The sequence below is a fragment of the Camarhynchus parvulus genome, chromosome 3 (genome assembly GCF_901933205.1).
Source record: "Camarhynchus parvulus chromosome 3, STF_HiC, whole genome shotgun sequence".
NCBI classification, from domain to species: Eukaryota; Metazoa; Chordata; class Aves; order Passeriformes; family Thraupidae; genus Camarhynchus; species Camarhynchus parvulus.
In genome coordinates, this window is record NC_044573.1 from 70,433,306 (window position 1) to 70,445,337 (window position 12,032).

General features: G+C 40.2%; 1 protein-coding gene across 4 annotated transcripts in view; it reads right to left on the bottom strand.

The window, feature by feature from the left end:
* Positions 1-12,032, bottom strand: part of KLHL29 (kelch like family member 29) — a 391,289-nt gene that overhangs the window by 70,226 nt on the left and 309,031 nt on the right. For all 4 annotated transcript variants that reach the window (XM_030946673.1, XM_030946674.1, XM_030946675.1 and 1 more), the window contains one exon: positions 1,429-1,567. In XM_030946673.1, the coding sequence (XP_030802533.1) occupies positions 1,429-1,567 (139 nt within the window). The remainder of the gene's footprint in view (positions 1-1,428; positions 1,568-12,032) is intronic.

Sequence of the window (12,032 nt, forward strand, 5' to 3'; positions counted from 1 at the left end):
AAATGACAGTCTTTGGACAGTCAGTGATTTTGTTTCTGTAAGTTGGTTCTATAATTTTTCTTTTCCTGTAGACTCTACTCCTTATCACCCTGAAAAGCATATACTGTAGCCTTAACGATTAAATAATAATGAGCAGACAGAAGAGAAAGGACAGGAGAGATCTGGCATAGCTACTGCTAGCAATCATTAGATTTACAGAGGGGAAAAGACATGCTTCCTAGGCCAACATATTTTTTATGAATAATTGATAAGGCAGTCAGTACAGTTATATCATAGAAATGTAATATATATCCATAATTATAGAACCAGCTTTGTGCAAAAGGACACAATACACTGAAAGGAGATACCACCAATGTGCCATCCTGAAATAAAATACAGTCACTATTTTGTTAGTTGGCAAAATTTAAATACAGGATTTCAGCAAGCAAAATGTTCTTTAATCCCATTTTTTAGCACAGTCCAGGCTCAGTCTGCTCAGGAAAATACTGCAAGGCAAAATCAGCAGCTGCATTAATTTGCTGATGATTGAGAGAAAAATGAAAGTTATCCTTGTGGTTTTTTTCTCCCTACTTGCTACTCTAACTTACTAATAATACGAGAGTACCAAATTATTCCTATGCAAGTATATGAAGCATACAAATTGAAAAATCAATGTAATGGAAAAAAAAGATTATCATGCACTGTTTAGAATCAATCAGCTAGAAACAGAGGGGGGGAAATGTGAAGGTGGAGACATGATGTTTAGAAAATGTACGTACTGTACCTACCCTAAGCTGAAGTGTTTGTGTGAAAAAGCTACTGTTAGTCCAACATGCAGATCGAGCTACATTTTGACCACAAAATCATCTTATTTCTGATTTTTTTCTAGAGAAATTAATCAGTTATCTTTTCTTCTTTTAAAAGTCCCCAGATAATAAAAATATCAATCCCTTTGCCCATAAAAGCCACACAAAAGCATGTAACAAAGATTTCAGGGTGAAGGGATTACAGTACTCCAAATGCTTTATTTGCACGACGTCTCAGCGCCGTTCACCTGAATGCTGATGGCTTTCTGCAGCCTGAAGCAGAGACTTTTGTCATGTGTGACAGAGTCCCTTGCAAACACTGACAGCAGTAGTTTTTAGTTGTGGACTGAATCACCATTAGCAGAGGAGTTTAAATCTTAGATCTCTCAGTGGTGGAACACTGTCTTCGGCCAAAAGCAGCCTCTACTCATCAGAAATAATTACACTGTACGAGTCAGATGTGTAACAAATGGATCTGAGCCTCAGTTTGGAAATACATTCAGAGGAGGTGGAAAGAATGGCTACTGGCTCTGTGACAGGAGATTCAATCTTCATAAACCTGCAAGAGAGGGGAGGAAAAAAAAGCGACACAAATGCGCCCTACAAAAGAACAGAGCAGATCACAGCTGGAAGGAAGGCAAACCTTTTAATCAGGTCCTTGAAATACAAGCTGCAGGAAGCTAGAACATTTTGGTGGACTTCAAACTCTTTGCCTTCAACAATAATTTTCAGGTCTGTAAACTCTTTCGCTCTGCGTTGCTGGTTCAACTCCTTCAACATTTCTGCAGAACAGAGAAGACAGACAGTGCCAGGGTTCCCATTAAGAGTTTTTTATTTTTACTTTTTACTTTTCATTTTTTTTTTGTAAAGAAGTAGAGAAACAGGAAACAATTGATATTTTTGTTGGTAAGATTGGCTCAACACAGACAGTTAGAAGTTACGAACATAACATATTAAAAAAAGAAAAAGAAAAAAGCAGGAACCAGTAGGTCTAAACAACTGAAATATATATACACAGAAAAAAAAAGCAAAAACAATTCCTAAATTTTGAAGGGTTAAAAATGAAAATAAAATATTTCAGCATTAGCAAATCAGAAACACAGAGAATGCATTATCACAGAAAAGTTAAAATAAGTTGTTATAATCAAAATCAAGAGCTAATGAATTTCTATCCAAATGGAAATAAGTATTGAACATACTAGAATAATATTAGTAAAAATGGTATTATGATGCAATATGAACTGGATATGGGTCAAAATAATAAAACCACAAGACCTGCAAAAATAACTTATCCTTAACATAGTAAAATTGTGTTAAGCCTCTCAGTTAACATAAAAAATAGCACTTCTAAGTAATATATAAATTACAGTGCATATAAAATTAGCTAAATTATCAATGCACCTTGCAATATACCTCAGCTATATAGCCTAAAATTGTATATGTTTCAGAATTAGCTTTAAAGCATCCTTATGATAAAAAGAAATCTCATGCAGAGAATAAATTACTCCCTTTTATAGCAATTCCTATTTTTTGCACTCCAAGGATTTTTACCATCACAGCATTTTTATTTTTTAGCCTTCAATGGCTTCATTTACAGCAACAATCAACTTTCACACATCATGAAAGAATCATAATGATTAAAATAACCTATGAAAGTGTTTCCATCCTGCAATAAAGCACCTACCTTGCGTGATGTCTCCTTTTATAGAGCCGATTGGTGCTAATGGAATGAAAAGATAGCATGCCACGTCTCCATGTGGGGATGGGAACTACTAGGCAACCTACATGTTTTATATGCTGCCTGGACTTTTAAGGCTAAGACTTCCCTCCAACTTTGCAGACTAAAGTGGCTATCAAGATGAATAATATACTTTTCACCTGGGCAATAGCCTGGTGGTTCAGAAGCCAGTGATCAAGATGACAGAAGAGCTGATTTTAAATACTAAAGGACTTTGGGTTTATTTTATGTTTGCAATAGGTCAAGGTTCTCATTTCCTCAGTGTAACACCCTGAACACATTCCTCTTCAGACAGATCTGTAAATCAACAACAGTTCCTTACATGGAGTCCTTACATGAAGTAAAAGGGACCTCAAGGGTCTGTAACTCTAACTGTGCTCAAAGCCACTGACAGCCTTGAGCAAGAGCTGCCAAAGCATTGCCAAAGGGTCTCATGGTAAAACCCAGACCCAAATAATCCCTGTGCTCCCCTGCTTCTCCAAGGAAACTCAACAGGAATCATTTCAGTCAAGCACTAGTGCTTAACGACACAAAAGCATGCAAATATACAACTGTTTCATGAAAAGAAACTGAAGCTCTCCGAAGCCCCAACATCTGTGGTGCATATTTTTCAGGCCTAAGTAAATAAATGTCACCTTGCACATTTATGTCTATTTAATGGAAACACAGTAGTGTCTGAAAGGCTAATTATTCTATGCTGAAATGGGTCAGTGCTCTCCAGAGAGCAAGCAGATCATTAGAGAGGGCACAGAAATAACAGCAGGCTTTTGTCAGATCTATAATAGGGGAAAATAAACCACTTTGTCCTGTGGATGCTGTAGCAGGGACTATTTTTACCAAATTCAGCTGAGGTAAAGCACAATAATACATTTTGAGCAAAACCTAAAATGGGATCTGAATGTTCACTCCGGTGCAGGGGAGTCTCAGGCTTTTGCTGGAGGTGTGATGCCTGAAATCTCACTGCACAAGGAACACTTTGGGCCCCAGCTGAAGATCAAGAAAGGTCTGGGCACAAGGGGCGCTGTACTTGATTGAGGGCCAAAGTGACTGAGGTCTCTGGTTTCACAGGACGAGCAGCAGGTGCTTTATCAGTTGCATATATTTATGGAGGAAGCATTTTTCTGTCCCTTTTCTCATATGAACAATTTTTCCCCCCATTCTCTGCCGTGGTCCATTTTCCCACTTTCATTTACAGCAACGACATTTTCCTCACATCAATTTCCTATCATTTCATGTCTTAAAGACTGTTGCTTTTCCCTCTAAACTTTCTGATACTCTCTCCCCTTTTTCAAATTTACCCAACCACTGTCCTTGACCCCCATTTGCACTTTCCTATTCAAGTTCCATTTCTCTTATATTTGTGACTTTAGAACCTTCCTTGCAGAGGCCTTTCAGGACAAGGGCTTCATCCATGACTAAGTCATACAGGTCTAAGATTACCCTTACAAAGGGTCAATCTCCACCTCACCTCATTCAATCTCCCCCTTTTAAAGCTCATGATCAATTATTAGAGTGTTCAAAGGGCACAACTGTATGAATAGCAACTGCACAGATGGATCCTGTGTGGGAGAGGAGAGGAGAGGAGAGGAGAGGAGAGGAGAGGAGAGGAGAGGAGAGGAGAGGAGAGGAGAGGAGAGGAGAGGAGAGGAGAGGAGAGGAGAGGAGAGGAGAGGAGAGGAGAGGAGAGGAGAGGAGAGGAGAGGAGAGGAGAGGAGAGGAGAGGAGAGTTGTACTCTTGAATGGGCTGGGGGTTTTAGGAAGTGAGCTCAGGGTAAGAAGACGAGTACAGACCATCCTTGAACTCCAGACTGTGGCCAAGATTACTGAAAAACAAGACACAAAGCTCAGCCACAATACCTATTGATGCTGTGCTCTCTGTGCTGCTTCCAGCATTGTGAGAGCTGGTTTGAGCATCTAATTCCCCAAGCAGCTCCCACAGGTAATGGGCTCATTATTTGGACTTGCTGAGCACCCTTTAATTACACTCAGTTATGGGCACAGCTTCTATCTATGCTCTTTACACACTTGAATGTGCTTTATGCTGCATGGATTCATTAGGGGATGCAAACCAGAAAACAGGTCTGGAGCAGTGATGCAATTTGGCTCACAAAACCCCAGAAATCAGAATAAGTTCTAATCAGAAATCAAAGCTCCTCTTTTTCCTACAGACATTTGCAGGCTGTGATTCCTTCCTTGTTCCCCTAAATTGCTATAGTGCTGCCCACAGAGAGATTACTATGAACTGTCCTGAATTTTTGCAGCTCAGTATCTGAACTAGAAAGAGGAGAGGCAGGTGGAGAGCAGGAGGAAGTCAGGAGACCGCATTGACTCATCGATCTTCCTCGCTCAGGCTCCTTTGTATTACTAAATAACTAGCAGGCATTAGTATTGGACACAAGGTTACATCAGAATGGGCCCTCATTCTCAGAGAATTTGTAATGCTCACACTGTGCTTAGCCAGGCATTAATGATTTATGAGGACTCAGGATGAGTTGCAAAACAAATTTTTTCACCAGGTAATAATGCCTGCCGATGAGTTGTAAAAGAAGAGACAACACAGTGCAGTCCTGGCAGTGAAAAATGACCTCAGCTGTCTCCTGCCAGGTCCTCTTCTGGGCTCCTCCTAATTTTCAGCATTTCCTCAAACAAATGGAATTTCCTGAAACCTTCAAAAAGGGATGTGCTGGGAATTTCCTACTGGATTATTTATTCCTCTCATTTCTTTGTTCTAATGGACTTTATTTTCTTTGTTTGGGTTTTTTTCCCCTCATTTGACTATTTGTTTTATTAAGACATCCAGGCAAAAATGAAGTGCAAGGACAGTTAAGGTGCAGAATTTCAGCAGGATGAGCACTGATGTTTCTTCTCCTCAGGGAATCACAGCCACTGCTCTATCCTAGTGCAAGGGATTTGTCCTTCCTGACAGGTGCACACACACACACACACTGGAATGAGATTTTGAAACCAAGCCAGTCCTTTCTGTCCCCTTCTTCACTAGGGATGCTAAATCATTCTCAGTGAAAGACTGGTTGAATACTTTCTTCATAAAGAGCTGCACGAGAGACACCCCAAAATTACATGAGCTATGCAGTGGCTGAACCTGAAGGGGACTTGACCTGAAACCTGCAACTGAACATCTCTGTGGAGCAATTTCTGTCTTGCCATTATCATTGCTTGGGGGCATTTAATATAATTATATTGAGATCCCAGAGACATCATAGGTCAGAAGGTGTAAGTGACTTTCCTCAGGTCAGAAACAGAGCCAGGAAGAACTCAGAAGTTTTGATTCTTGGTCCCCAGCTTCAGCCATCATACCACATTTTCTCCCTCTTAATTAATGGACAAATTACAAACTAAGCTAATGAGCCCACAAGCTTTGGATCAAATACAGGACCAAGCACAAATGTGTAATAGTGTAGATCAAGTAAAGGGAAAAGAAATTATATTGTATTTTTTAAAAAATTACTTATAATCAGAAATAAAAAATGAACAAGGAACTTATTCCCAAAGTTTATTTATTCAGTATTTTAAGCACAGTGAAGACTGGATACTTAAAGACCCTCTCTAATGCAGACTCCCATGGTACAATGGAAGCTCTCAGGTTTCTTTCCATTTTTAATAAAGTACTCCTTACTTAAATTCTAGTAGATAAAGCTTGAAAAGAGTGCAGCAAGTACTAAAATATAATGAGCTACAAAATATGGAAGAATAATTTTTACAAATAGCTTTTAAAACAATTTACTTGGGAAAACTAACCTTCTATAAAACTGCAAAGGGTAATTGATGAAACATCACTAATTATTCTAGTGAGGAACGTGCAAGAGACCAGTGCTTGCTCACAGAGCCTCATGCTTTCATGACTGGGACAGAAAATGTGGGAGAGCCAAGAAAAGTTACCAGGAGGAAAATCCAGTTACCTTCTTGTCTTAATAAGTATGGAGATTAATTCCCAAGGTTATGCTCTAGTTACGCAAAACAAAAATTTTAACCATAAAGTGCCAGCACTGCCCACACTTGCTTATTTTTATAGTGGTAGAGTAGGGTAGATACAAGAAACTAAATCATGAAGCAGAAGATCTAGAAGCCAAACAGGAGCTGTGAGTGACAGGAAGGAGTTTACCACGGTGAACTCTTCCCACGTGAACCACACAAGAACTCAGGATTTGTTGCCACTTTGACAAGTCCTTCTCCTTATCACAACATACACAGACACACAGAGAACCCCAAAGCCTGCAGAGTACCCCAAAAACCTGCTGAATACACCCTTGTGCTGTTGATACATGGCTTGGAGCAGCTGCAGAGCAGTAACAGCTCCATGGCCAGCAGCCTCATTAGGCCAGGCTGATGAAGTTAAGCAGACGCACTTGGCACTGCCGTGGCTGATGTTGCTCTCCACTCCTCCAGACACCCTGGGCTGGCAGACCAGGATGAACATCACCCACCCCTCAAGGTCTCCCATGATGTTTAGGATGAGGGTTAGTTATTTCCCAGTTGACAAATACAAAAATCAGCTACATCATACTCCTTGTGATGTGAAGACAAGCACACACCTCTGGAGAACAGCTTTTTACTTGGGACTGAGGGTAAGAAATTGGTCCTTTAATGTCTTTTGGCCTGAAAGGAAAACTGAAAGGGAAATGAGTGAAGCCTGGTGAGAATCACTATCAGATGAAGATGTTTCAGGTCATAGAATAGCCTGAGATGGAAAGGACCCACAAAGACCATTGAGTCTAACTCCTGGCCCTGCACAGGACAGCCCCAAGAATTGCACCATGTGCCTGAGAGCATTGTCTGAACATTTCTTGAGCTCTGTCAGGCTTGGTGCTGTGACCACTGCTCTGGGAAGCCTGTTCCAGTGCCCAACCATCCTCTGGGAAAGAAGCCCTGTGATCTTCACTTTCCTTCCTGGACCCTGAAGATTATACATCCAGTTACCTGGACTGTCTCTGCAGTTGAACAGAGCTAGAGCCTGTCTCAGGCACAACCCAACCAGTTCTGTGTGGTTGGACATGTAGGATGTACTGTCTCTCCCCAGGGATTACCAAGGCAGATTAAATAATTAGTCGGGACCAGTCATTTCTTTTTTTTTGTTTTGTTTTTTTTTTTTTTTTCAGAAGGTGAGAACTAATCTGTTGCAGATAAATACTTCCACCTTTTTTTTTCTCTTATTGGATCTCAATTTCAGTTGAACTCCTTTTCCAAGAGCAGAAGGAGAAGGGGGCGTAAGAAAGCTGGGACTGCCTGTGCAAGGATCCTTTATGGGAGAGATGGGGGAGGCAGACAAACAGTGAAGCACTCTCACTCTGTACTGTACTGCACTGCAAAGAGCCAGGGCTGCTAAAGGCTTGGGATGGAGGTGCAAAATACTGTCTGCATGATACCGGTGTGCCCAGTCCTCCTCTCCCAGTCTATTCATTATGGAGTTTCCACAGGACACCATCCCGCAAGGCACGTGAAAACGCTTGACTGGTTCTGGATATCTCCGGCACATTTTGCTTTCCTAAGCCCTTAAGCCAGATAAAAAGAACTGAGAAAAGCTCAATACTAAACATGAGCATGGCAAGGCCGTGCCCTGATGAGCCTGTGCTAGCCAGCTACACACCCTGGTGAAGATGGAGCATATGCTGATGGAGAGGTATCACTGCTGGCACAGCTACACCAGCCCCTGAACAAAGGCAACGAGAGTCATCTTCTGCTGGGTTTTGTCAGCACAGCAATGTGAAATGCAAGGTGTGAAGCTGTCACACTCCAAGCTGGTACAGCCATGGCAGTAGAACTTTGTAGTGCAGACCAACCTGTCTAGATCTTGGCTGTGTTGACACTGTTAGACACCTGTGCTGCTAAAGAAAACAGTAACAGATGCTGGAGAGTTGGAAAATATTTTTAAATCCTGCTGAACAACACTTATGTGGTTGCATATGATAATTCTGCTCAAAGGATTGTTGGCAATGAGATGCCCTGTTGTGCTAAATAAATTTTTGTTGTTCACATAGGCAAATTCTTCTCACCTTATGATGAGAAAGGGTCAGTAAAGTCAGCTGTGGTGATTATTCGCTTGAGGAAGACAACTGCAGCCCTATGTGTAAATGGAACCTTTCTAAACATACTAAAAATTCAGGGAAGTCACTGTATCATGTTTTGAAACTAATTTTCAGGCTATTATCATCACTGGAACTGACATTAGGAGGTACTTCAAGGCTGCCTTCACACATTACACAGTTGATATTTCCCTCTATTAGGCCACAGAACTATTTCAACATACTTTCTGAATATATTCAGAGACTAACTACATCCTTAATCTCTAGGGGAAAAAAAAGCGCTTTAGATGCAACTTTAGAGAGATTCTGGTACACAGTTATGCATTAAAATAATAAAAAAAAGGAGTTCTAGGGGCTAGAATACCTTTGCTGCTTTGATTTATGAGGTGAAGTCTTCTATGGTATCCATGCCTGCTAATTTATAATCAAACAGGGTTACAAATGCACAGTGAGCATATGTGAGCGGGTTTGAAAATGAACTACATTTATATTACATATATGGATGCAAAGAATGAGAAGAGAATATGGTGACAATTTGATCTCTCTCATTTTCCAACACACACTGTGATCCATGTAAGGAAAGGCAGCAAGAGTAAAGGACCAAGCATAAAAATACCCACTGAGATGTTGAGATAAAGATGTAGCTTCCTATATCAGGATCTGCTGGGGTTTTTTTTCAGGATTCACCCCTGAATAAATACAAAGTTGGGTGCAGCCTGTTCTATATTGGCCAAGGCAAACAAAGCCCAGGAGATCCCAGCAAACTGCCAGTTAGGTCCCCTCTCCACATATAACATGCCACTATGTCAGTTAGCACTGTAGCTTGATTTCCAGGCAGATAATAATTTTCTCTGGAGACAAAATGAGAGAGAAAGGCAGAAAGAGAAGGAAAAAAACCAAAACAAACGTGAGCACTGGAAATGCAGAATAGCCCAGATTCAAAGGGAAATTTAGTTCTGATTGTTTTATTTACCAGGAGGCAGACCTGAATATCAATCCACACTTAAGGGAAGGCTAAAATATTTATTACTATGTGGTCTGGGATGGATTCAGTATTATCCTAATTGCTTGTAGCAGAAGACAAAGGGATAGCTTTTGGACCTTTTTGATCTCTGTATGTAGTGCAAGGCATTAGCTAAACGTTTCCCAGTTTTAAAGGCTTTGAACAAGCAGCACCCATCTGTGAAACTGATGGTGTGATCACCACCGTCAGTCTCCTGACACAGCAGCACCAGTGAAACATTGACCAGTTCTGGCGCCAGTTGTGTGTTAACAACAGCCACAGGCACATCTGCACCACCAGCCAGCAAAAAACCCATGTGTGTTCCAAAAGAAAAAAAAGAAGAAAAAAAAAGACAGGCTTCTGAAAACAAATCAGTGATGTATCCAGAGCAAATTGCATCTATTAGAGCAAAAAACCCCAACCCCCAAGATGCCACAGCTCTAAGGTATAACACCTGACAATCAAAGACTTCAAAGCACTTAGCATACATTAATTAGCAAGGACCAGGCTGCTCCTCTGCCCATTTAGACAAAGCAGAGCTGCCCAGCTTCAACAGGGGTAGGGCTTAGGCTTTTCATGGAATGTATGTAAGTGTAATCAACATAAATCTTTGAAATACATTTTTACTAGACAGTGGTAATGCACATATTTTCTAACATTCACATACTGCTGTACAGGATGCCTAATGAAAGCAAATAAAAGCATTCAAATCTTGGGCACTGAAATTTCACCCTTTCAGAAGATATTGTACATCACCTATAAATAACAAAGCATTAAATCTCAGTATTTAGGCCTATATACTCTGTGGATGGTTTACTACCAGGCACATGTTATGCACTGGGTTAAATGCATGTGACAGTATTTCTTGGTCCAGTGGACATCTCATATCATAGAGAACTGTTTTTTTGGTGTGTCCCCACAAATAAGTCTTAGTGATTCATTACACTATCAGAACAGATAAGTGTAATCAAATATTGCAAAATAATTTTTAAAAAATTTAAAAAAAGAGAGAGAAAATGCTCTCTGTCAAATCTAGGCCCTCCCTGGGGTATTCTGCAATCCAACAACTCCACTTCAGCAACTGGTTCCCTGCTGCGTAGCTTCAGCACCTGTGGGGGGCTGCAATCATGAGTACAGAAGTTGTTGTAGTAGTTAAATACAGGGCTCCTAACTTACCTAAGAATCATAAATGACTACAGGTTTGGAAAAAAAAGACAAATAAGCTAGTTTTTGGGCCCCCTTGAGCTTTAAGAACATGGTATTTTATGTTAAAAAAGCCATAATTTGTGTCAAGATTTTGTCTGAACATCATCCTACTTACAATAATTTCAAATCTCTACATTCTGTCTGTCCTGAAGATGTGAAAAACTTTATAATTGTTTTTTCTTGCCTACATTTTAAAGCACTGTAAAGTTTTCAAAGTTTAACAGCTACAAAGTTTATTGTAGCTGTTTATGAAACATTTTGCAAAATGTCCTTCTCACTTCTGCCTAACTAACAATTTCCTGTAATAGGGGAAAATCTTGATTTTTAAGCCAACTTCTTGAAAGGTATTTCTGTTATTATTAAGTATTTTTGTATAAATCCTAGTAAAGTCCCTTCCTAGTATCCATGTTGCCTGAGCAGGGGGTTTGTGCAGTACGGCAAGAAAATATGAGCCATAACTAGCTGATAATGTAAGAAACCATTTAACTGCAAATGTTGTTTCTATTCATAGAGAATTAAATTATCAGGATGTGCTTAAGTAGCTGCCTTACCAAACTCAGAATTAAAAAAAAAGAAAAAGAAACACTTTTAAGAAGTCAGTTGAGATTAAAGGACACAGATTTATTTAATGAGTATTAAAATTTATGGGCTCTCTAAGAATTAAGCAAGCTTATAAAGACTATTTTGAGAGCTGAATGGCTTTCACATAATGAAGATGGTTGATAAGACTCGGCTAAAACATTTCAGAAACAAACGAAAACAAAGGAATACCTCAGAAAACATGGTGATTAAGTCAAAATTTCAACTGCAAAGGCAATATACAAATTTCACAATCATTTCGTAATCCGAAAATGCTACTCAAACCAACCCGCAAAGGCGCTGAACCTATGAAAGGATGACAACAGGCAATTTTGAATCTAGACAAGCATGAAAGAAGCATGTTTTTCTCCTTCTGTGTAGTTATGGCAACAGAGAGATATAAAACCCCTCCTAACTGAACAAGGGCTTTTTTCCTCTCTCTGCTCCCATCCGCAACTTTACAGCTGTCACCACAAGTCATCCCGCTCGCTCCGGCACGCCAGCAGGCAGCGAGCCAGCATCTGAGGCGAGCAGAGAACAAAAGAGGCTGCAACACAGCTCCAGTTCAAATGACAGCCTCACCAGGGCTCCAGCCTGCACTGGGAAGACAAAGTTATAAAGTTTCACAAAAGAATTGAAGTGAATTTCTTCTCTGGATGTCCTAGTGGGAAATCAAAGATCTA